A 23,977-nucleotide genomic window follows, 5' to 3' on the forward strand; every position below is an offset into this window, starting at 1 on the left:
GGGAATGACAGGATTCCCAGCTGCAGGCCAGCTGTGTCCTCTTCTTGTGCTAATTTTCTAGCACTACCCCTCTGAGGCATAGAAAAGCTGAGGTTTTCAACCTATTTTCATAGAATTATTCCATTCCCAGCCATGAAATCCATTAGGGTTTATTGTTTCTGCTTCTTTCGGGAAAGGCAGGTAATGAGTAACATTGCATCACTGGGGCACCCGATTGTTTCTCCTCTTCAATGTGTTGCCCCTCACCAATGCAAATGAGAAGTGGCCACCCCGTGCTGAATCCTGAAGGGACTGCTGCCCGGACTGAGTGCTTTCATTAGTGGTTCACACAAGAACTACTCATCAAAGCCCGCCATTGTTCCCCATGGGTCCCAACACCATGAGAATGAGGCTACTTGGAACTGTTCTTAGGTATGATTTGCTGTTTTTCTTAATCCTGGGAGACAACTATCCCAGTAAATAATTCTTCATGCATTCAAAGAGCTGAAAGCACTTGAGATTCCTCTCCCAACTTCAGCAGAACTTAACAACCAACTTTCTCTATCAACAAAAGAAGAGAGACACCCTGGCTGGTTTGACTCAGTGGATAGAATGTCAACGTGCAGACTGAAGGGTCCAGGGTTTGATTCCGGTCAAGGGCACATACCAGGGTTGAGAGCTCGATCCCCTATATGGGGCATGCAGGAGGCAGCCCATCAATGATTCTCTCTCATCATTGATGTTTCTCTCTGTCTCCTTCTCCCTTTCTCTCTGAAATGAATAGAAATATATTTAATATAAAAAATAAGAAGAAAAGAGACAATTTCCACCAAATCCAAAGAGGTTTTATGTTTTGTTGGCAGAGTTTAAGAGATAAGGGAAATTCAAATAAGAGCAGAAAAAGGAGAAAGCTAAGAACCTGGCATTCAGGGAAGAGAAATTCCAGGGAGGTAGAGAATAAAATAAATTAGGGGGTAGAGAGGAGAGCTAATGACAGAAAAGAATAAGATTCATATTTCTGGTCATTTCAGTGACAGGGGTAGGCTTCAAACAATGAGTTGTCATGCTATTAATACTATGCAGAAAATCATTCAAATATTAAGTCCTGCAGCAAATGCTACAGGCCTTCAGGAGAGTTTTACTAGGGAGTAGACTCAGCATTTATAAACAGAACATTTATACAATGTGTGGAGTCCTCTTTAAAAAAAAAAAAAATAGGAACAAATCAAAATCAAGTACAGGGCTTTGTAAAGAGCTTGTACCAAGTGAGACCTGAAACTTTTTAGTTTCGTAGTTCACCATGTCTGGCCATACTCAAATGTCTATACCCCAAAGAATACGCATAAAGGAGAGGGAGAGGAATAAATAAATGTAAACATGAGAAAATCCTGCCTTCACAGATAAAAAGGAAATGTTAGGACATATCCCATAATATGTTTTGAACAAAGAAAAAGAAATAGAACCAAAATAATTTCTTCCTCTACACCACAGGGCAGGGTGAGGCAGAGACTTTCTGAAGGGTTAGCACATGCCTGAGGGAGAGAACAGAGTATGCCTCCATGGACACATTCCATACGGAATTGTGAAATGGGACCCAGCAAGGTCAGTAGTGGTGAGCAATACACTAAGAGGAGGAATTCTGAAAGGCATGATGAAGTGTGGAAACATGGCTATTGCACCATCTTTGCCAAAGATAAGTCCTGGGAATCCTCTAATTAAAGTAATCCTTCAATTAAACATTATAGAAGAGAGGAATGTACGAATTTCCCCTGAGCTAGAGAAAGAGGGATGTTTGAGAGTGTCCCTGAAAAGCCACCTGTTTGAAATCTTACATCCTGTCACTCATGGCTGGCAGGGTGGCACAGAGGGATATTCAGGATGGGCATGATGTGGAGATCAGGTGACAGGTGGGAATACACGTGTGTACACAGGTGAAGTGCTTAGCATTGTACCTGGCATATAATAAAATCTCAAATACTAGAAGCCATCACATTTGCTACTGTATTAAACAGTCAGTAATGAAAACCTACTTTTTCAATAAAGTAAGATTTTGATGAACATAAGTGATTCTACTACTAATGAATATACTTGAGTGCTATTTCACTCAAGATATTTCATGTTTATTCCAATTCTTTATTGCTGCTTACAAACTCAATGACTAAAAACAGCAACCATTTCATAATGTCTTGGGATGTTGTGGGTCAGGAGTTTGGGCAGGTCACTCAGACGTGCTGAGCTGCCCTAGAGGGTCAAAGTGGCTCCAGTTAGATGGCCTGCGTCTGTGAGGACAGATGGAAAGCTGGGGTCTGTGGGACTGTTGGATGGTGTCTTCTGCGGCATGCCAGTCCCTTTAAAAGTGGCTTGTGGCTCCCAAAATGCGGGTTCCAAGTGATCCAGGTCAAAACTCCAAGGCTTCTTCTACACTAACCTTTGAAATCACCTCTGTCACAATACTTGGATAGACTAAGTCACTAAAACCCATCCAGGTTGAAAGGGAGGAAAATTCAACTCCACCTCCATGCAAGAGTAGCAAAGAACTTACAGCCATCTTTATATACCGGAGATTTTATACATATTAAAGGGGAAATGTTCAAAATTGTCTCCAGAGAGCTACCCACGTGACTTGAATAGAGTTGATGGTCGTGGATGTTTGGTTCTTGATGGGAAATTTCTGCCATGCCAGATGTTTCATCTGGACATTTGTTTTGGTGGTCTATGGTTCCAACCAATCGGAGAACTCCGCCAAATCCTGGGTTTCCCCAGAAAGGCCATACTGAGGAAAGGCGAGTTAGCTGTCATCTTTCAGAATTCCAGGTGAGGTTCTCCTGAAAGTTTGGTACTTGGCACTCTGCTCCTGACAGAAGGAAAAGGCTCTCTTCAAAGCTCCCACCATCTCTCACCTTTAACCTCTCTCTACCCATGAAAAGAAACAGTAGTGCAGAGGAAAGAAAGAAATAGCTAAGTAAAGAAATAAATTCAAGTCTCTGTGAAGTAGTAATTATTTGGGTTATTAAGCCATTTTTTTGCCATATGAGTGTCTCAAATAAATGATATATTTCCATTCATTTTTACAGTTGGTAAAATTACCAAATGACTATGTGATCACATTTGGATCTCAAAACAACCCTAAAAATAAATAGGACATGTTCTATCATTTTCCTGTTTTGCAGGTAAAGAAACCAGTCACTTGCCCAAAGTCCCTTGGCTGACTGAAGATAGCTCTGGTCTGGAACTTAGATCTTCCAAGTGTTCTTTCAGCTATGTTGCTGCCTTTGAATAAGCTCATACATTTGGGCAAAAATAGTATTTATCTAATTTCACATAAACACTGCATACTTAAGCTATTAAGAATAATAACTCTGTATTTTGAAATGTATCTAATTTTTGCCATAGCTGGTTTGGCTCAGTGGATAGAGCATCAGCCTACATACAGCCTGAAGGGTCACAGGTTCAATTCTAATCAAGGGGATGTACTATGATTGCAGGATCCTCCCCGGCCTGGGCCCTGGCCAGGGCACAATCAGGAGACAACCAGTTGATGTGTTCCTCTCATGTTTATGTTTCTCTCTGTCTTTCCCTCTTTTCCACTCTCTCTAAAAGATCAATGGAAAAATATCCTCAGGTGAGAATTAGCCAAAAATAAATAAATAAGTCTAACTTTTGCATTTTTCTCCTATAATTTTATTTGCTCTTTCTTTTTTTTAAGGTAATTTATTTATTTATTTATTTATTTATTTATTTAATATTTTTATTGCTTTCAGAAAGGAAGGGAGAGAGAGATAGAAACATCAATGATGAGAATCACTGGTTGGCTGCCTCTTGCATGCCCCCTACTGGCGATCAAGCCTGCAATATGAGCACATGCCCTTGACCAGAATCGAACCTGGGACCCTTTAGTCCACAGGCCGATGCTCTATCCACTGAGGCAAATCAGCTAGGACTTATTTGCTCTTTCTGCAGAAATAACCATATGCTTTTGTAGAAAGTGCACACCAAATTTGAATATCTTGAAATATAGGGTGTCCCCCCAAAAAACGTATAGATGTAGTGTTTATTAAAATACATTTCATTTTCAAAATTGAGCTATCAGCTTTTAAAGTATGTATACATTTTGGGGGACATGCTGTGTATGACTTTTTACTAATCAAAGAATAAATTATATCATACTGAGCAAGAACAATATGGATTTCATTTTCAAAGTACTTTGAAAGCATCAGCTAATTAAACCTCCTTGTAGACTTCAGTATAACAGTTGTTTTCAAAATGTCTCTCGTTTCCCAGAACATTTGTTCAATTCTTAAAATAAGAAGCTAAAGGCCGGGAAATTAATTATATCAGTGTGTGTGGCAAATACAATTAGCTCATGAGTCAGAAATGCCCAGTGACTGGTTTGAAGGATAATGTGAAACTCAAGGCCTTCTACATTCTAGGTACTGGATCGTTCCACAGGGCCTTATCTTCAAAAATGCAACAGGCATCTGCTTTATAATTGAAAATTCGAGGTAGTTTTCCACTTGAATCATTCTAAATGACAACCATATTCTGTCTTTAAGTCTTGTTTTCAATTACCAGGGGGAAATCTAAATAAACATGAGGCCCTTGAAAATAGTTCCATCCTGGGACACAGTAAATGATCAGGGACCATGCAGAAAATGTTGGAATTGACTCTCAAAAAACTCTGTACATCTGGCCACTAAAGGTCATGGGACAAACCCTATACTGTTTGTATGTCTTAATATGTCTCTCCCACAGCTATGCCAAGATTCTTAGCATTCTATCTAGTAGCTCTTTTGGGGTAAAGCCTCAGTGAAAATACCTATTACCTGAGACTAGAAAGATATTAATTCAGGAACATTCTTATCTTCTAAGTATAGATGAGATGCAAATAAAAATGGAATTTAAATGCATGAAATATAAGACAAGTAAGTTTGTCTAATGAGTGGATTAAATGTGAAAATATTATCTAACTAAGAGGCCTGGACAGCTTGAAATCCCGCAAGGGAAAGAAGACATGAAAGGAGAGAGGAGAAAAAGTAAGGAAACACTAAAGGTTCATTTCCCTTACCACTTAATACACGGCATAGATGACTATAGTGATAATACTGATGAGAGGCACCAGGCAAATTAATGGAATAATCATCACTTATGTTTACTAGAGGCCCGGCGCACTAAATTCATGCACAAGGGGGGTGTCCCTCAGCCCACTGTGCACCCTCTCCAATCTGGGAACCCCTCGAGGGATGTCCGACTATCTTAAACGGGCAGTTAGACATCCCTCTCACAATCCAGGACTGCTGGCTCCCAACTGCTCGCCTTTTGCCTTCCTGATTGCCCCTAACCACTTCTGACTGCCAGCCTGATCATCCCATAACCATTCCCCTGCCAGCCTAATGGATGCCTAACTGCTCCCCTACCAGCCTGTTTGCCCCTAACTGCCCTCCCCTGCAGATGTGGTCCCTCCCAACTATCCTCCCCTGCTGGCCATCTTCTGGTGGCCATCTTGTGTCCACATGGGGGCAGCCATCTTTAACCACATGGGGGCAGCCATCTTGTGTGTTGGAGAGATGGTCAATTTGCATATTACTCTTTTATTAGATAGGATGTTACTTCAGAGTTTATAAAGAGCTTCCCCACCTCAATGGCTCCAGACACTGGATGGAATTGTCATTCCTTTTCTATAGATGAGGTTTGGAGATATTAAATAAATGCTCACAGTAGCATTTAGTACTTAGTAAAGCCAGGGCCCAAAACCAAAACCTCTGAGTTCTAGTCTGCAGCTTGTTCTGCTGAACCATGTGAGAACCCTGGGCTCTGAGTCCAAAGTGTGCTGTCCAGTTCTTGCTCACCTCGTACCCTTGCACACTGAGCCAAGTAAAAATTTACTTTCTCCAAACTTCAGTTTATTATAGTTAAATGTTATCTACGCTCCTTTTCTTATTAGATCAAATGAGACAGCATATAAGAAAATATTTTATAAACTATAGAATGCTATATAAATATAAGGCAGGAGTAGTCACGTCTGACTGAATGAATTTGTATCCCAGGGGCCTTGTCTCAACACGTCCTTATAGTTAAGTTTTTCTCTATATTTTTCTGAAAAAAGAAAAGAAAAAAAAGAAAGAAAAAATCCCTCCTTCTCTTCAGAGTTAAACCTTCCACCAGTGTTTTAACATTAGACCAGCAAATATATATCAAGGGCTTACAGAGATCCTGTCACCTCACTTTATCTTCATCATCACTGTACAGGTAAAGAACTGAGGCTGAAAAAAATGCTAAATAATTTACTCAGGATTATGCAAATTAAATATTAGCATCTAGGAAGTCCTGTTTCAGAGCCTATGTCATGAATTGCTGTGCAGTATTAGCTACACAATGATTCAAACAACTTCTCTGTTTTCCTTTATTTCAGATATCTATTCCTGCATAACAATCCACCCCCAAGTTAAATGGCTTAAAACCAACTCCCTTATTTGCACTTGATTCTGTAGTCTGTACTGGACTCAACTGGGTGGTTCTTCTGTTGATTTTGTCTGGAATTACTCATGTGGCTCCAGCAAGCTGGGAGCTCAGCTGAGGCTGAGGCTGAGCTATCCCAGATGGTCTCTCATCCTCCAAGGTTCTCTCTGCATGGTTGCTTATCATTAAATGGTGGAGCTAGTTGGTAGTCCAAGCTTTTTTATAGCATAGTGGATGGCTTTCACAGAAGGACAAATTTTAGTGTGCAAGTGCTTGCCAAGCCTGTGCTGGCACCATACTTACTAAGGTCCCATTGGCCGAAACAAGTCACAAGGCCAAGGCCAAAGCCCAGGGCATGCAGCCCAGGAGTTGTGGGTCACTGGAGCAATCATTGCTTACCACATTTCCTCTCCTCCTCTACCTTCTCATTTGGGTTTCTTTCTTTTTTTTTTTTAAATATATTTTATTGATTTTTTACAGAGAGGAAGGGAGAGAGATAGAGAGCTAGAAACGTCGATGAGAGAGAAACATCGACCAGCTGCCTCTTGCACACCCCCTACCGGGGATGTGGCCGCAACCAATGTACATGCCCTTGACCGGGATCGAACCTGGGACCTTTAAGTCCGCAGACCGAAGCTCTACCACTGAACTAAACCGGCTCCGGCTTGGGTTTCTTTTTTTAATATATTTTTTATTGATTTCAGAGAGGAAAGGAGAAGGGGAGAGAGATAGAAACAACAATAATGAGAGTGCATCACTGAACAGCTGCCTCCAGTACACTCCACATTGGGGATGGAACCCACAACCGGGGCATGTGCCCTGATGAGGAATCAAATCCTGACCTCCTGGTTCATAGGTCAGTGTTTAACCACTGAGCCATGCCAGCTGGACTCATTTGGGTTTCTTTTGCTTTCCCCTAAGCATAAAAACTCTTGGACAACTACATTTTAATACAAATAAAATTTGCCTGTGATCACTTTCCCCTTACTCTTCTTTCTTTCGTAGACAACCATCTTCACACCCACTGTCTTTACTTCATCACTATCCACTCCTCAGTCCCTACAGATTGGCTACACCACATGTGTCAAACACACGTCCACGGGCCAAATCCAGCCTGCCAGGCCTTGCAATGTGGCCCGCACCGCGCTGTCATCACTGCACTCCGCTGTCAGTTTATGACATTGTCAGTTTATGACTGTTCAGTAAACCATTCGGCCCGAGATTTAGGCTGGATTTTAGATTTTGGCCCCTTCTCTGATTGAGTTCGACACCCCTAGGCTACACCAACACTACTCTCCCACAACTCTCCAATAACCTCTGTAATCCCCAAGGCAGTGGATAAGTTCCTGGCCTTGTTTACTTGGACATCTCTGGGACATTTAACACTCTTTTTCTTACATGAAACTCCTGTCTCTCATCCTTTGTATCTTTAGCTATTCCCATCCTCCAATGCAGTGGTTCTCAACCTTTCTAATGCCGCAACCCTTTAATACAGTTCCTCATGTTGTGGTGACCCCCAACCATAAAATTATTTTTGTTGCTACTTCATAACTGTAAGTTTGCTACTGCTATGAATGATAATGTAAATATCTGTGTTTTCTGATGGTCTTAGGCTCTACAGCAGTGGTTCTCAACCTGTGGGTCTCAACTAGCAGGGTCGCCTAAGACCATCGGAATACCCATTTGCCCAAATTAGAAATGTAATAGTCTAAGACTTCCTTCTCTTCTTCCAACAATATCCAATTGGTTATTAAATCTTATCTATTCTGCTTTTAAATATTTTCCAGTGATATGCAGGTAAGTATTTTTTAATTGAGATTATTTGAGTGACCTTAGTTAACAAAACTATACATATTTCAAGTGTACAACTGAATATGCTGATGAATGTTTAGCAATCGGCTTTGGGGAAGGGTGGAGAGAAATTGAGCAGCATTTGATGATTTCCATGGTATAATTCTCCCACTACGGATAATTTCAAACTACTAGCATGACATCACTGAGCAAAATTGGGAACAGATGCCCAGTAGCACATTATATAGTATTTCCACCTACAGATTCAATAGGCATAAATAACCATAGGAGAATAAGTAACAGTAAAATGCAGCATAAGTGTGAAGTGGTGTGCTTTGAGTATTTATTTCTTTTGTTTGATATTATTAATTTAAGTATATGTGTGTATAATTTAATCTATACTAATAAAAGGGTAATATGCTAATTAGACCAGGAGATCTTCCAGACAAAGCCATGGTGGCAGGGCCAAGGCAGAGGTAGTTAGTGGCGATCAGGCCAGGAGGGGAGGGCAGTTGGGGGTGATCAGGCTGGCAGCAGGTGGGGGGGGACAGTTGGGGGCAAGAAGGCCAGTGGGGTGGGACATTTGGGGGCAAGCAGGCCGGCAGGCAGAATGGTTAGGAGCAATTAGGCAGGCAGGCAGGTGAGTGGTTAGGAGTCAGTGGTCCTGGATTGTGAGAGGGATGTCTGACTATCGGTTTAGGCCCAATTCCTGTGGGCAGTCGAACATCCTCCGAAGGGTCCCAGATTGGAGAGGGTGAAGGCCAGGCTAAGGGACACCTCTCCCTCTCCCCCCATGCATGAATTTTGTGCACTGGGCCTCTAGTTTTTAATAATGGCTTTATTTAATAGTCAACTAAATTCCTGAAAATCTAATAATTGGTTCCCAAGGGCCAGTACAAACTGAATCTATTTTTCTCTTCTCCATTTCCAAGACCACAGCCAAAATTCAATGCTCTGACCACTTTTCACCTTAATATTGCCATTTCCTGCCATTAAGTCTTTCACTGGCCTATCCTTATACATTACTTTCCCAAAGACCATTTCTAGCATGCTCAAGCTTTTATTTAGACATGTTCTTCATTCAAGGGAAATTTAATTTATATGCAGAGGCCTTGTTTAGACTAAAAAGCATTATTGAAAGGGACTTTTGCTATCAAATAACTCAGCCAATCTCCTATGATCAGCCTTTTTTATCCCCAACACAGAAAATTATTTATTTACCACATAGGCAAAAACCTTAAACCTTAAAATTCTTGGAACTCCTTAATTCAAAGTGAACTCTGAATTTCTTCCAATATTGGATTGGGGGTATTTGTTGTTTTTGTCCTTCCCAACATCTTTCTGTAAGAGGTAAATGGGAGATCTTTATTTACAAGTGAGCAGGGAGAATACCAGAACAGGAGCCAGGAAAACTGGGTTCCAGTCCAATTCCTGTTCTTAATAGCTTTTTGACCTTGAGTGTGACCTATCATAACCTTTCTAGGCCTGTTCATCTACTATATCAATGAAGTTGTTCAAATGACCAAATAAGATAATATCCCAGTTATAAATCTGTTTGACAAACCCAAGGCACTTTGATAATATAATCTGATATCTGTTATATACCATTACTAGTTCTACATAATGTTTATTTAAGGGTATAAATGATGTAACACATTTCACTGTTAGTACTCTGAATTTCTATTTAAGTAATGAGTAGTCATTTTCAGAAGTGGCCCTTAGAGGAATTAAAATCCCCAAGTGGAGTACATGTTATTTTTATTAAAACTAGAATGGATTATTATTTAAGATTATAGATGATCTGAGTTTTTCCTCCATTCTCTATCCAAAATTACCTTCTATAGGCAGCTTTTCTCTCCATCCTTCCAAAGCACTGCTCCCTAGTCCATGTCTACCTTGTGATGTTCAAATAGTGGGATAGGTGAGAATGAGCTCTAATTGGTTTCTGACGTGATAAAAAGTCTGTGCTCACACCTACAACCTCCTTTTCTTCAATAAGAACTTTATTTGCTGCCTGGCTTGTGTTGAGCATCAACTATGAACCAGAGGTCATGGTTCAATTCTTGGTCAGGGCACATGCGTGGGTTGCAGGCTCAATCCCCAGTCAGGGGCGTGCAAGAGGTAGTTGATCAATGATTCTCATCGTTGATGTTTCATTCTCTTTCTCCCTCTCCTTTTCTCTCTGAAATCAATTTTTAAAAAATACATATGTTGTTGTTGTTGTTGTTAATCTGCATCCAAGGATATCTTTCCACTGATTTTCAGAGAGTGGAAGAGAGAAAGGGAATTAGAGAGAAAGAAGCATCGATGTGAGAAAGACACATCAATTGGTTGCCTCCTGCACATGCCCTGATTATGACCAAGGATCAAGTCTGTAACTAAGATATGTGCCCTTCACCGGAATCAAACTCAGTACCTTTCAGTCTGTGTGTTGATACTCTATCCACTGAGCCAACCAGGTAGGGCAATAAAAATAAATTTTTTAAACATTATTTGCTAATGAAGTTAGAACCAAATACCTGTAGTAATTCCTGTGCTTCCTAAAAAAATAAATACGAATAATAAGTAAGAAAAATATAAATCAGATGAAAAAAATAAAATGTCTGTTGATTAAATGGGATAGATAAAACATATGCATATATTTTTAATTTATTTTTATTGTTAAAAGTATTACAGATGTCTCCCTATTTTCCCCCATCAATTCCCTCCACCCCACTCCCATCCCGAGTACCTTCTTTTAAATATCCATTTAAGTATATTAGCTTAAAATATTGAGGTAACTAGCAAATTACTCACTTTCTTTTTAAACCTCAAAGTGTCATTTAAAGCTCTGTAATCCATGTGCATATAAAACTATGATTGCAAGAAGTAATTTAAAAGAGTTACCTACTATTTCTGGGAGTTTTGGAGATAGGAAATCTCTATTAGTGATTAAAAACTATATCGTTAATCTCAGTAAGAGTTCAGATTACCAGGTTTAAGGATACTGTGCAAGAAATTGTAGACAGCCCCCTCTTTTTAAGAGAGTTCACCTAGAGGTCAATTCACTTAGCCTGCTTATTTCACTTGTCTCATCTCTAAACTGAAAACGTTAGTTTGGAACTAACTGAACTCAAAAATGCAAGCAATTAACCAAAGTGAAACAGACCAGGTATAACTGCCAGCATCTCTTACACAGGACAGTCTCTACTCTGAGTTAGCAAACTGTCGCCGTGAGAATCTGCTGTTGCCAGGAGGGCCAATAGTTCAAGAGCAACTGCGTAGGTGGATCTTGTACATGAAATCTCCAGAGTTTTAAAAGCGAATTTAAAACACACAGTTGCCTGCCAAACCAAACCCATTGGCAGGCCACCATCAACTCACAGGTTGCCAATGTGAAACCTCTAAATTAGGTGAACATTGGTGGCCCCTTGAGTGCAGTACAGTGTCTCACGCCTAAAACTCTTCACTGAATGTGTGGGCTTCTTTACCACCAAAGAGACTTTTTTTTACACCCTAGGACTTCACTTTGTGACTGCTAACTTCACTTTGAATACTTGCAAGTCTTAAGGGCTAAGATTTGCATAGAGCTTTCATTCAAGGACACACAGTCATAAGCACAGACAGTTCCCACCAATACAGCTGGGCCAAACACTCAAGGAGTCCTCACAGGGGCACGGTTGGGTCAAAACTGTCATTAATCTGTCTTTGCAGACATGTTAGTCCACAAAGACAGCAATCACCTGTAAACACAAAGGACTGTATCAAGCTCAATATTTGCTAAGATTAGCTTTTAGCCTTTCACACATAAGGAAACTTTACCCACCACTGCTAATTCTCCTCTTGGTCCACAGGTCTTGGAAGCATGAAGACTGTGCTTTTTTTCCTGTACATTTTGGGAACTGCAGCAGCAATCCCGGTAAAATATTTTTTTCTATTATTACATCTCTCCCTCCTGGTATTAGTTTAGAAATCCTCTATTTAAAAGAAAGTGTTCTTTCCCTTGCCGAGGGTCATCCCACACACCGAGAGGTCACCAGTTCAATTCCTGGTCAGGACATATGCCCGGGTTTCAGGCTCAGTCCCTGGCCAGGGGCAGGAGGCAGCTGATGGATGTTTCTCTTTCACATCAATTTCTCTCTTTCTCTCTCTCAAAATAAATAAAGGCAATTTTTTAAAAAGAAAATGTTCTTATGTAGTGGCTCATGACTTTTTTGTTTGTTTTGTTTTAGTCACATTACATATTTTTTGTCCAAGTGAGGAATGGATGATTAGGAAAATTGAGATATGGTACTTTAAAAATATATTTTTCTTTCAGAACTAACAGATTCTATAAGATGCCTTATATACTGGTATGTAGTTGAAAATGCTGATTATCAGTTTATTAGTCAGGAAATATGCCCAAATACGAAAGAGCACAGGAAGAAATAAATTCTAAGGAAGCTCATCATATTAGCATGAGAAATTTAAGGAATTTGTATGAGAAATCGTGGAGGGCACAGCCATGCTCTCCAGCAGCATTTTCTTCAAGGTCAAATACAACCTGGATGAGAAATGCTGAGTCGGTAATAAAAAACAGGAACCAAGGGATTAGGGACAGGAAATGGTACGGTAACAACAAATCAGTTCTTAACTCGTTGTTCAAATAAACACACTGAAAATAGACAAGACTAAAACATCTTTTTCTTTTTTTTTTCAGTCACGTATACTGGCCCCTCCATTCACACAGCAATAAGTTAGATATACAAATCAAATCCTTTGAGACATATCAGCAGCCTCAAAATAATGTGAAAAATAAAAGATTATATATATATATATATATATATATATATATAGTATATATATATCTTCTGATGTGATGACAATTTGCTTGTGACAATTTGAATGTCCCCAAAGAGTCATATCATCCATCTTTAACCAAACGAAAGGAATGTGTATTTTTTTTCTTTTTCACCAAATGGAGGAATAGGGCTCCTTCAAACAGACAAAGCAGTTTATCTGTTGTCCCTGCTGTCCCTCCCTCTCAGATGCGATCCCAGCTAGTGGATAGCTTCTGACTGACAGATGTGTCAGCAAAGACAAACGCCATGCCACAGGACCAGGCAGTTCTGAGGAAACAGAATTTATGACCACTGCCCAGAGTCATGTTTAAATAGTGTGGAGCTCCTCCAGCTGAAATCATACCCTGTCCTCGGAAATTACAAACAAGGAATGCATTACGTTCGGCACGGAAAGGAGCTCCCACAGAACCATTGTTTCCCCCTGAAAATGTGCTTTGCCCTCGAAGCGGTTGCCTCTATGCAGACAGGCATCAAACGCGCCTTTGGAAGAAGTGTTTTGAATGACCTACCTGCATAGAGACATATTCCAGATGTTTCTTTTTTAGGACAATCTGTTTATCACACAGACCTAGGAAACGCTGAAAATACCTTCTCATAGCTCTATCTGTGAGAAACCTTGTGTCATTTCCCCGGCTGCCTGGGTTCTCCAGAAGTCAGTGGGTGGATTCTGTGTGGTTTTATAAGATTCTGTGCAGCTATCCAGAGGGTACATTGTTTAAAATGTAGATGTAAGCAGAAGGAAAAAGCAACTTCATTTTCAAGAAACTTCTGAAAGAAAATAAGCTGCCGTGTTCTTGTGCACCTCTCCCATTCCAAGGAGGGAAATTGAAGAGGAAGGGGGCAGGGAGGAGGAGCAGTCCTCCTCTCATAAGCCTAACAGCTCCTCCAGCCTACTTGCCAACTGGCTGCCATTCTTTCTCCTTTTTTCCTCTTACAGGTAGCTTCTTTGGAAATTTTAAAACATATTATCCTTCTTCTTACTTGAAAAGTTGGATCCACAGTAGGGGCATGCAGGAGGCAGCTTATCAATGATTCTCTCTCATAATTGATGTTTCTATCTCCCTCTCTCTTTCTCTCTGAAATCAATTTTAAAAAATTTAAAAAAAAAGAAAAAAAAAAAAAAGCCCAGCAACCAAACGACAGAATGGCCAGAATGACTAGTCAACCAGTCACTATGATGCACACTGACCACCAGAGGGCAGACACAACACAGGAGCTGTCCCTGGTGGTCAGTGTGCTCCCACAGAGGGAGCAGCTGCAGAGGGTGTAGGGGGGGGGCGCGGGGGGAGGGGACGAGGGGGCGCGTCCCACAGCCATTTGGCTGTCCAGGATTAGCGGCGCTCCCACAGTGAGCCAATCCCTGCAGGCCACACTACTCTCCTTCACCCAGTGCATGAATCATGTGCACTGGGCCTCTAGTGATGACAACAAAAGACTAACTAAAAATTTTAAACATTAACATCTGTACATGAATAACACAAACCAATTTTTTTAATTTTCAGACAAATGCAAGGTTCCTATCTGACCATTCCCAACCAACTGCTGAGTCCTTGAGTTCCATTCAACAGGCTGAACTGTTAGTAACACCTGGCGGCACTACGGTGCCTATTTTAGGGGTTGAAGATGCAGAAGATGAAAAGGAAACTATAGTATCTATAGAAGAGCAACCCAACCATCAGGTAAAAGTCACATAGTTATGCTAAGGTAATTTCAAAGTTCTCCAAAGGTTTTCATTTCAAAGCATGGCCAAAGGGATTATTTCATTCTCATCTCAGTTTAATTTTTTATATCATATCTGATATCTAAAAGAATTGTGATAATTAATAAGTTTTACTCTTTCAATTGAGGTGCTATATAATTGTTTCATTTCACAAAATTCAAGTTTAGGTAAAACTCGTAGCTATAGAATATGAAGAACATTATAAATGTAAGTTTACATGTCATTATATTAATAAAGAATAATAAATATTAAATGTTGGCTTTATGAATTGTAAATGTGATGTATATAACAAATTACCATTTGTTTCAAAATAGACATTTTTCTTTTAAGGCTGAAAAATCTCCAGAACAAAAGTTAAAGGAGAAAAATCATGACCAGTCAGCAGATCAGGGATTACAGGATCAAGAGGAAAGTGAAAGTGACTTCAGTGAGACTTTAGAGGATGCACTCACTGAAGATGCATTGGACCTAAAAGAAGAGATGAGCGAGCCTCAAAAGGAAAAACTCCCAGAGAATATTGATTTCCTTGCTCCTGACGTTAGTTCCACTGTCGATTCTAACAGGCAAGAAAACATCACAAAGACAGAGGAAAACCAAGAAGAGCTTATAACTGATTTACATCCTCAGTCTAACGGGAGCAGCAAACATGGTGAAGACCTAGGTGATGAAGAAAACCAAGAGCAGGATCCAAACATTCCAAATGGAGAAGAGGAAGGGACCAGCATAGAGCCAAGTGAAGTTGGCACCCACAATGATGACCAAGAAAGGGAGGGAGAATTCCCCCAGGAGCATTCTAACGGCAAGCGGGAAGAAGGCGCTACCCAACCTGATGATATTTTGGAAGAGTCCAGTCAACCAACTCAAGTAAGCAAGATGCAGAAAGATGAAATTGAGCAGGGTCACCAAGAACAAGAAGAGGATAACTCCAATGAAGAAATGGAAGAGGAAACTGCATCAGAAATCAATAAGCACAAGCCAGATACCGAAGGACAGAGCCAAGAGGGAAAAGCTGGCCGTGAAGTTATCAGCAGCCCTGAGGAGATGGAGAAAAAGACTGTGTCTGAGGCTTTGCTCGCAGAGCCTGCTGCTGATGGTGGTGAGGATGGCCCCAGGCACAGTGCAAGGGACGACTACTTCATCCCAAGCGAGGCCTTCCGGGAGGCTGAAAGAGCTGCTTCCCACAACTATCACCTCAAACATGAGGAGCAAAGAGAAAGAGCTCGTGAGAATGAGAATGTAGATGCCAGTGAACCTGGAGAATCCCAAGGGGTGAGATTATTTACAGTGATGCTTGTCTGATAAAGCAGTCAGCTTTATCGAGAAACAGCCATGACCTTTCTCTGTGCTTTCCCTGTCTCCTATGCTTATCCCTATCAGTTACATTACTAAATATATTGCAGTTTCTTATTTTTCTCTGCATCTCCATTATTAGGCTGAAAATGACTTTTATTTTGGTTCCCCTAGAAGCAGACCTTGAATCTTAGTGCAATTTTTTTTTTTTGGAGGGGGAGGGTGTTAGGGGGGCGCAGAGGTTGTTGTTTTTGTTTTGTTTTGTTTAGAAGTTCAGGGAACAAAGAGGAGTGGAGAAGTGACACAGGAAAGGAAAGGAAGCTAATTAAAGGTACCTGATTTATACAGGCTTAGAATTGCCAGGAAGGGTGTTAATTTCCTACACCTTGCAGTCTGTTCTTTGAGCAGGCTAAGTAGAACTCCATAATTTTGAAGCCACAAAGACACAGATGCTGACTGTTGAAAGACCCTGGAGCTAACTAGAATGATAAACTCTGACAGGTATGAGGGGTGGGAGACACTGACAACTGCTGCTCTAATGCCTTGAAGTCAGGTCGATGTCAGATCATTCAAGTTGAATTACCAATGTCTAGCAAAATGCCTCTAAGATAGCAGGAGATCCAGCAATGTCTGTTGATCCTGATATATAAAAAGCCAGGGGCCGTCACGACAGAAACAACTGAATGGACACAGACTGTGTAGGGCGACAAGGCTGGCAGGGGATTAGTGAGGGACAACCAAACGACTGAACAGCAGACTGTGTGCGATGACCAGGCCAGCAGGGGAAGCGGGGGAGAGAGGGGAGGGCAGTTGGGAGTGACCAGGCTGGCAGGGGGGGAGTTGGGGACGACCAGGCCAGGGCAATGGGGGCAATCAGGCAGGCAGGCAGGTGAGCAGTTAGGAGCCAGCAGTCCCAGATTGTGAGAGAATGTACAACTTTCAGTTTAGGCCCAATCCCCTGAATGGTCCGAGATTGGAGAGGGTTCAGCCTGGGCTGAGGAGACCCCTTCCTCCCCGTGCACAAATTTTGTGCACCGGGCCTCTAGTTTAATTATAAAGATGAAGAACAAAGACTTCAGCTACAACTTTATGAAGCAAACAGGCACAAAATGTTAATTGGGAGACAGCAGAGTGAGATTGGAGACAGCAGAGTGAGATTGGGGGGAGCATATTGTTATTTGGTTGTTTAATCATTTGGAGCTTCAGTGCAAAACCTTGGCAGCCATCCACTAGGAAGTTTTGACAGCTTTTGGTGGACAAGGTAAATAACCTCAATTTCTGAGAACTCTGCTGTCATTCTAAAAGATGAATTTTCTTACACTTTAGAAGCTGTAAGAAACCTTTACCAGCAGCTTCAGATTATTGAGATAATATGTCTTACCCACAGAATTGCACGATGATATTATATTTCCACTGTTTTCCCAAATCCCAAGGGGAGGTTCCAACTTTGCTCCTGATGTTAGTTAGTTCCAACTTTTATTGCATAATCCCCAGAGATAGGGCATGAATCCAGTTGAGGAAGATAGAAATAGCTCCTGTTCTCAAAGGATTGCTGTCTATTTCCACAGTTGTGACTGCTGTTTCTTTTTGAGATCTGATGTGATTTGGATATGAAAAGCTCAGTGAATGTGTGCACATCAGAAATATAAATTAGGTAACAGCTTTCCAATAGACTTAAACTTCTCCTCTTGTTATTATAAAGGCCAAAAAAGCAGAGAGCTCACTGAATGAAGATGAAAGTTCAACTGAAGGCAACCTTAGGGTGTACGATATTGGTGAGTATGGGCTGTTTGTAAGTATATCAAGGAAGAGATGGAATCAGCTGCATTGGGCTATCTCCATCCCTTTATTTGTGGCTACTGCACAGAATTCTCCTTTCCCCTGTCCTCCCCAAGGAAATGCTCTCATAAATTGTAGACATTCTCTCTTTTTTAAAATTGATTTGAGAGAGAGAGAGAGATGAAGAGAGAGAAACATCAATTAGTTATTTCACTTATTTATGCATTCATTGGTTGCTTCTTGTATGTGCATATCAGGGATCTAACCCAAAACCTTGGCTTATTAGGCAGGTGATGCTCTAACCAACTGAGCTACCTGGTCAGAGCCTGTTGTAGACATTTTCTTGCTCCTATTTGATATACAGTAGTCTACCCCATTCACAGTTTTGCTTCCCACAGTTTCAGCTATCTGCAGTCAACATCAGTCCAAAAATATTAATTTTTTCCAATGATTAACATCTGCTCCTGACATCCAACCATCAATACCATCACAATGATCCCAGCTTTCCCAAAACCAATGATCTACACCCTGGCATATTGTCAGAAGGTCAATAGTAGCTTAAAGCTATTTCACAATGCTTAGTTTATAAATTATACTTTACCATAGGTATGTATGTACAAGAAAAAGACATAGTATAATGTGTTTAGTACTATCCATGGTTTCAAGCATCCACTGAGGGTCTTGGAAGGTATCCCCTACAGATGAGGGGGCAGTTATGAGTACAGCCATGAGTACGTGTGTTTACCAAATGGAAGTCCTATTGCAATATTACTGTGAAAGCTAGAATTCATTTTATCTAAATCCTTTTGCTTCTGAGAGGAATTAATTCTACCTTCTTGATTCTGAAATCCATAACTTACTAGGAAATTTAGATCCCATATTTAATTAAAACCTCATTCCCAATCATAGATATTTTTAATTTCAGCACAACAAAATTCTCATGGATTATTTAACTTCTAAACATCTTGCACCAAGTTGCACTACAGACTTTAGACTATGGCTATTGCAGGTGGGCCAAGATAGCTGTTTGTTTTTCCTAAATTTCTGAGCCAAAGTGTATAGAAAAATCTAGACTATTGCGTAACATTGTTTATACCAGATGACCTGAAAATTAACATTAAAATGGTTTCTGAAGTTTTCCCAAATTTTCTCTTATTAATGCAAATGTAGCTAATTATATGGGTGAATTTGAGTTTATATATTCAATTTAGCTTACCCTGTCCAAACTTTTCTCCTAGATGCTTGCATGAACTTCCAGTGTAAAAGAGGACACATGTGTAAGGCTGACCAACAGGGAAAACCCCACTGTGTTTGCCAAGATCCAATGACTTGTCCTCCTACAAAACTCCTTGACCAAGTAAGTATTCTACAGACTGGTCTCTAAGGCACACCAACTACCATGTTTCCCCGAAAATAAGACATACTCCGAAAATAAGACCTAGCGCATGGAAAGATAAGACATCCCCTGAAAATAAGAACTAGTGCAACTTTGGGAGAAAAAATTAATATAAGACACTGTCTTATTTTTGGGGAAACAGAGTAGTGATTGAAATCAAAGAAGCTATTGAAATTTTTGTAAAAAAAAAAAAAAAGTAAAAGCCCAGATTATCATATAATATTTGAATTAATATTAAGTAGGAACAAATGGTAGCAAAATCAAAGAATTTCAACTGTGCCCTAGAAAGGTAATGATGGCACTGATCTATAGAAATCACTTGAAAATTCACTCTATCCTTGGAACATCTTCAGTTTCATTCTACTGAGCTTATCTAATGTTAAATAGTCATCACCATTGGTATAATTTAGTTACAACTTTTGTGCCAAATGGAATAGTTATCACCTACCTGACCACCTGTGGGCACAGCACAGTGAGCGTTAAGGAGCTGGGCGTTTTTCCAATGAGCATTCAGAGACACGAGTGTTTTCTCATGCTTGTCTTTCCTAGGTTTGTGGCACTGACAATCAGACCTATGCTAGCTCCTGCCATCTGTTTGCTACTAAGTGCAGATTGGAGGGGACCAAGAAGGGGCACCAACTGCAGCTGGATTATTTCGGAGCCTGCAAATGTAAGAGTCCATCACTGCTGCCAGCCACCAATGCGGAGAGGGTTGGGGGTGAATCCGTGCATATCTGTACAACATGCTTACATGTGCTCATACATATGCAAACAGGAGAAAGCTAATATAGTTCTGAACCCAGGCTGCACATTAAAACAACCTGGGAGACTACAAAAAAAAGGAAGGAGGAAGAGGAGGAGGAGGAGGAGGAGGAGGAGGAGGAGGAGGAGGAGGAGGAGGAGGAGGAGGAGGAAGAAGAAGAAGAAGAAGAAGAAGAAGAAGAAGAAGAAGAAGAAGAAGAAGAAGAAGAAGAAGAAGAAGAAGAAGAAGAAGGAGAAAACACAAAATGCCTAGGTTTTAAGCATAAGAGATTTCAATTTTATTGAACTGGGTTGGAGCCTTGGCTTTTTGTTTTTTGTTCTTCATTTGTTTTTAAAGTAACCTAGACAATTCTAATGTGTGGTGAGGGTTCAGAACCACTATACAATGCTATCCACTTAATAATTGAGATGAATCATTGGAATTTTGCTAAATTATTTGTCCTTTTCCCTAGTCAAGTCAAGCCCCTGCCAAGAACTTTTATGACCACACATTCTTCCGGTAGTTTTTTGTATGTTCTTTTTTTTTAATCATCTTCCTTTCCCAGGATATTCTCAATTGTCTTTGGATCCCCTCGTGGCTAAGTGATTCTCCACATCAGCAGTGCTCACTAATATTTCCGGTTCTCCTTCCTTTCTAGATCCAGGAGAGGATTAAGTGTCTCAGGCCCCTTGATTTTAGATATACCCATATCGGTTGCTTTGTCCAAGGAAATCTGAGCAAAAATCATCTATGTGCGTTTGGATACCAGCATTTCAGAACTGCTGTGTGGTTCTCCACGCGCCCTTCCCCGTGTGGAGAGGGCGGAGTCTCCATCGCGCGGAGGCCCAGAGAGACTGCGCTGAGCAGAGAGCCCTCTGCCAGCTGGTGCTGGACTTGCAGTAGTCTTAAAAAATAAACCTTCGATGTGATGTTGACTATATAGTTAATACCACTGGCTGGTATATTTGAAACTTGCTAAGAGAGTAAATCCTGAAAGTTCTCATCACAAGTAAAAATTTTTTAAAAAAATTTTGTTGTGCCGAAACCGGTTTAGCTCAATGGATAGAGCGTCGGCTTGGGGACTGAAGGGACCCGGGTTCGATTCCGATCAAGGGCATGTACGTTGGTTGCGGGCACATCCCCGGTAGGGGGATCAAGGGCATGTACGTTGGTTGCGGGCACATCCCCGGTAGGGGGTGTGCAAAAGGCAACTGATCGATGACTCTCTCTCATCGACGTTTCTAACTCTCTATCTCTCTCCCTTCCTCTCTGTACAAAATCAATAAAATATATTAAAAAAAAAAATTTTGTTGTAACTATGTGACATCATGATGGATATTAACTAAGCTTACTGTGGAATCATCTTTCAATATATGTATGTCAAGTCGTTTCTCTGTGCACCTTAAATGTATGCAGTGTTTTATGTCAATAATTTCTCAACAGAACTGAAAAAACAAATGTGGGTCCCTTTAAGGCACTGAGATTTCAAAGTATCACATTGTGGCCACAGTAAAAGCTAACTTCTACCTTTTTTCTCTTTTCCCTGATAAACAGTGTGTGTCCTCCACCTCTAAAGCCCAGCCCTCCGGTTCTGGGGAAGTGCTTCCCATCCCTGGCTGCACATCTATGTTACCTGTGGAGCTTGTGAAACATCCCGATGCCAGGCTCCACCCAGAGCAATCAAATCAGAATTCCTTTGAATGGAAGCTGGCATCTGATATGTTCTTTAAACACCCGTGGCAATGCTGTTGTGCCGCCAGGGTTAATGGCCATGCTGTGGTGGTTGGGCCGTGAGGAGACTGTCAGTCAGCGTGCTTCCTGTTCTGAGGGCTTGCCAGAGGACAGGAGTAAGACCCAAAGGTTAACGTCAATTTGCTTTCTTCTTAAAACAGCTATCCCTGCTTGTACGGACTTTGAGGTGACCCAGTTCCCTCTAAGAATGAGAGACTGGCTGAAGAATATCCTCATGCAACTTTATGAGCCTAACCCTGAACATGGTGGATATTTAAATGAGAAGCAGAGAAACAAAGTAAGTTATGCACAGGTCAACCCCCTTCGTATCTGTCCAGAAGGCCTGAGGAACAAAGGTGTCAGGACAGAGGTGGGGAGGGGCTGACCTCCCTGGGCAGATAGCAAAAGCCCACTTTGCCTCCCCAGTCCGGTTAGCACATATGGAATAGTAGTGGTGACCATTCATGCCACAAGGTATGATACATGCTGAACCACCCCATTCCTATGTGAAGGGCAGTAGCCTGAGGGAGAGCTTCCTTACTGAGACCTGTAGCAACCTCTATTTAAACAAGCTGAACCTCAATTCAGCATTTATATATTCATGCCCAGACATATTATTTAAACCTAAATGTCTTTTTGCCCTCATAGGCCAGACATAGATTTATGGTATGAGAGAAATTGTTACTCACAATGTCAGTAATATATTAAGATTAAAATGTGCAGAATATTGGTTCCAGAAGTTCCCAGGGAAAATTTATTCCAGTATCTGGAATTGATTTATGTGCTGGAGATATAGCAATAAACAAAACAAAGCTATCTGCCTTCATGGGATTACATTCTAGGCAAAAAGACAGACTCTAAACAAATAAGTATAGATGTGCATGTGTATTTAAATATATGATTTGTGCATGAATATGTATATATTTACATATGCAAAGATGAACATACATGCAAATATATAAAGGTGTATAAAATATGCTGGGTGAGATGGAATGTGCTATGAAGAAAAAATAAAACAAGAAGATGGGTGTGCCTAAACTGTGTCAAAGCTGTTTATATGTTTTAAGAGGAGGACTAAGAGTTGGCCATTGATATGGCATGTGGCGATCATAGTTGACCTTGACAAGAGCTGTTAATGCAGAATGGAGAGGAGAAAAGCTTTAGTGGACAGGGTTCAAAATAGAATCAGAGGAAGGATACGGAAGCAGCAAGTATAAACAATATTTCCACGAGATTTTCCTGCAAAGGAAAACAGTGAAATAGAATGGAAGCTGGAGGGGGAGGGGGGTGTAAGTTTAAGAGTTTCACCTCCCAGTGGGGGGTGGTGGAGGATCTCCTGTGTTTCTGGAAATTACCCAGTGAAGAAGGAAAGATGCCCAACTGCCATAGTTTATGTTGAGTAGATGAGGAGGGGTGGGCTTCGGGCATCAGTGAGGAAGGGAGGGCTTAGATTAGGAGCACAGAAGTTCATGCACACTAATAAGGAGGAAAAGTGGTAGATGTAGTCATGGGAATAGTTAGAAGTTCTGATTGCTTCCAACTACTCCGTGAAATAATGGGTAACGCCACAAGCTAGGAGTTTTGCACACATTGCTCCAAAATAACTTCTATTCTCTCCCATTCATACATCACAGAGAGCCTTGAGAGCATTAGACACAAAACAGAAATTTCAGGTAGGGTGGACAAACAGTATCACACTAGGGCTAACCTGAGCCTGAGCAGGCAGTGGAGGGCGATACCCTGAGGATTAAGAATGGAGTATGCCAACGGGGGGAGAGTGGTTTTCACTCACTGATCCACAGTCTTGCCTAAGTCAGTTCAGCCCTTTCATTAAAATCTTCTCATAGTTTTAAGGAATGCAGTAAACATTACTTAGTTAAAAGAGAAAAATCAAAAAGGACAAATTTCTTCTGAAAACTTGAGTTGTTTCATGTTGGCCGTTATTCTATGTATTATAGAAAAAAAGAAAGGCTGTTGTTGATTAGAAGGCATTTCGTGTGGTCTCATACAATGGCCTGGGCTTGATTTCTTCTGTCATGTTATTACACTGTTCTCCAAGTAAGCTTTAGCAAGTGATAATTTGATTACATTTCTCTGGTGATCTTTCTCCCTTCCTAATTCCAGGTCAAGAAAATTTACCTGGACGAAAAGAGACTCTTGGCTGGGGACCATTCCATTGACCTTCTCTTAAGGGACTTTAAGAAAAACTACCACATGTATGTGTATCCTGTACACTGGCAGTTTAGTGAACTTGACCAACATCCTATGGACAG

At 40.8% G+C, this 23,977-nt stretch overlaps 1 protein-coding gene across 2 annotated transcripts in view; it reads left to right on the top strand.

Annotated features, from left to right (window-relative positions):
* Window positions 1-23,977, top strand: part of SPARCL1 (SPARC like 1) — a 55,882-nt gene that overhangs the window by 26,309 nt on the left and 5,596 nt on the right. For both annotated transcript variants that reach the window (XM_084881990.1, XM_084881991.1), the window contains exons 2-9: window positions 12,060-12,124; window positions 14,549-14,725; window positions 15,097-16,035; window positions 17,759-17,831; window positions 19,074-19,192; window positions 19,781-19,901; window positions 21,866-22,002; window positions 23,829-23,977. In XM_084881990.1, the coding sequence (XP_084738116.1) occupies window positions 12,060-12,124; window positions 14,549-14,725; window positions 15,097-16,035; window positions 17,759-17,831; window positions 19,074-19,192; window positions 19,781-19,901; window positions 21,866-22,002; window positions 23,829-23,977 (1,780 nt within the window). The remainder of the gene's footprint in view (window positions 1-12,059; window positions 12,125-14,548; window positions 14,726-15,096; window positions 16,036-17,758; window positions 17,832-19,073; window positions 19,193-19,780; window positions 19,902-21,865; window positions 22,003-23,828) is intronic.

The sequence above is a fragment of the Pipistrellus hanaki genome (assembly GCF_964339955.1).
Source record: "Pipistrellus hanaki genome assembly, chromosome: 1".
In the NCBI taxonomy this organism is placed as follows: Eukaryota; Metazoa; Chordata; class Mammalia; order Chiroptera; family Vespertilionidae; genus Pipistrellus; species Pipistrellus hanaki.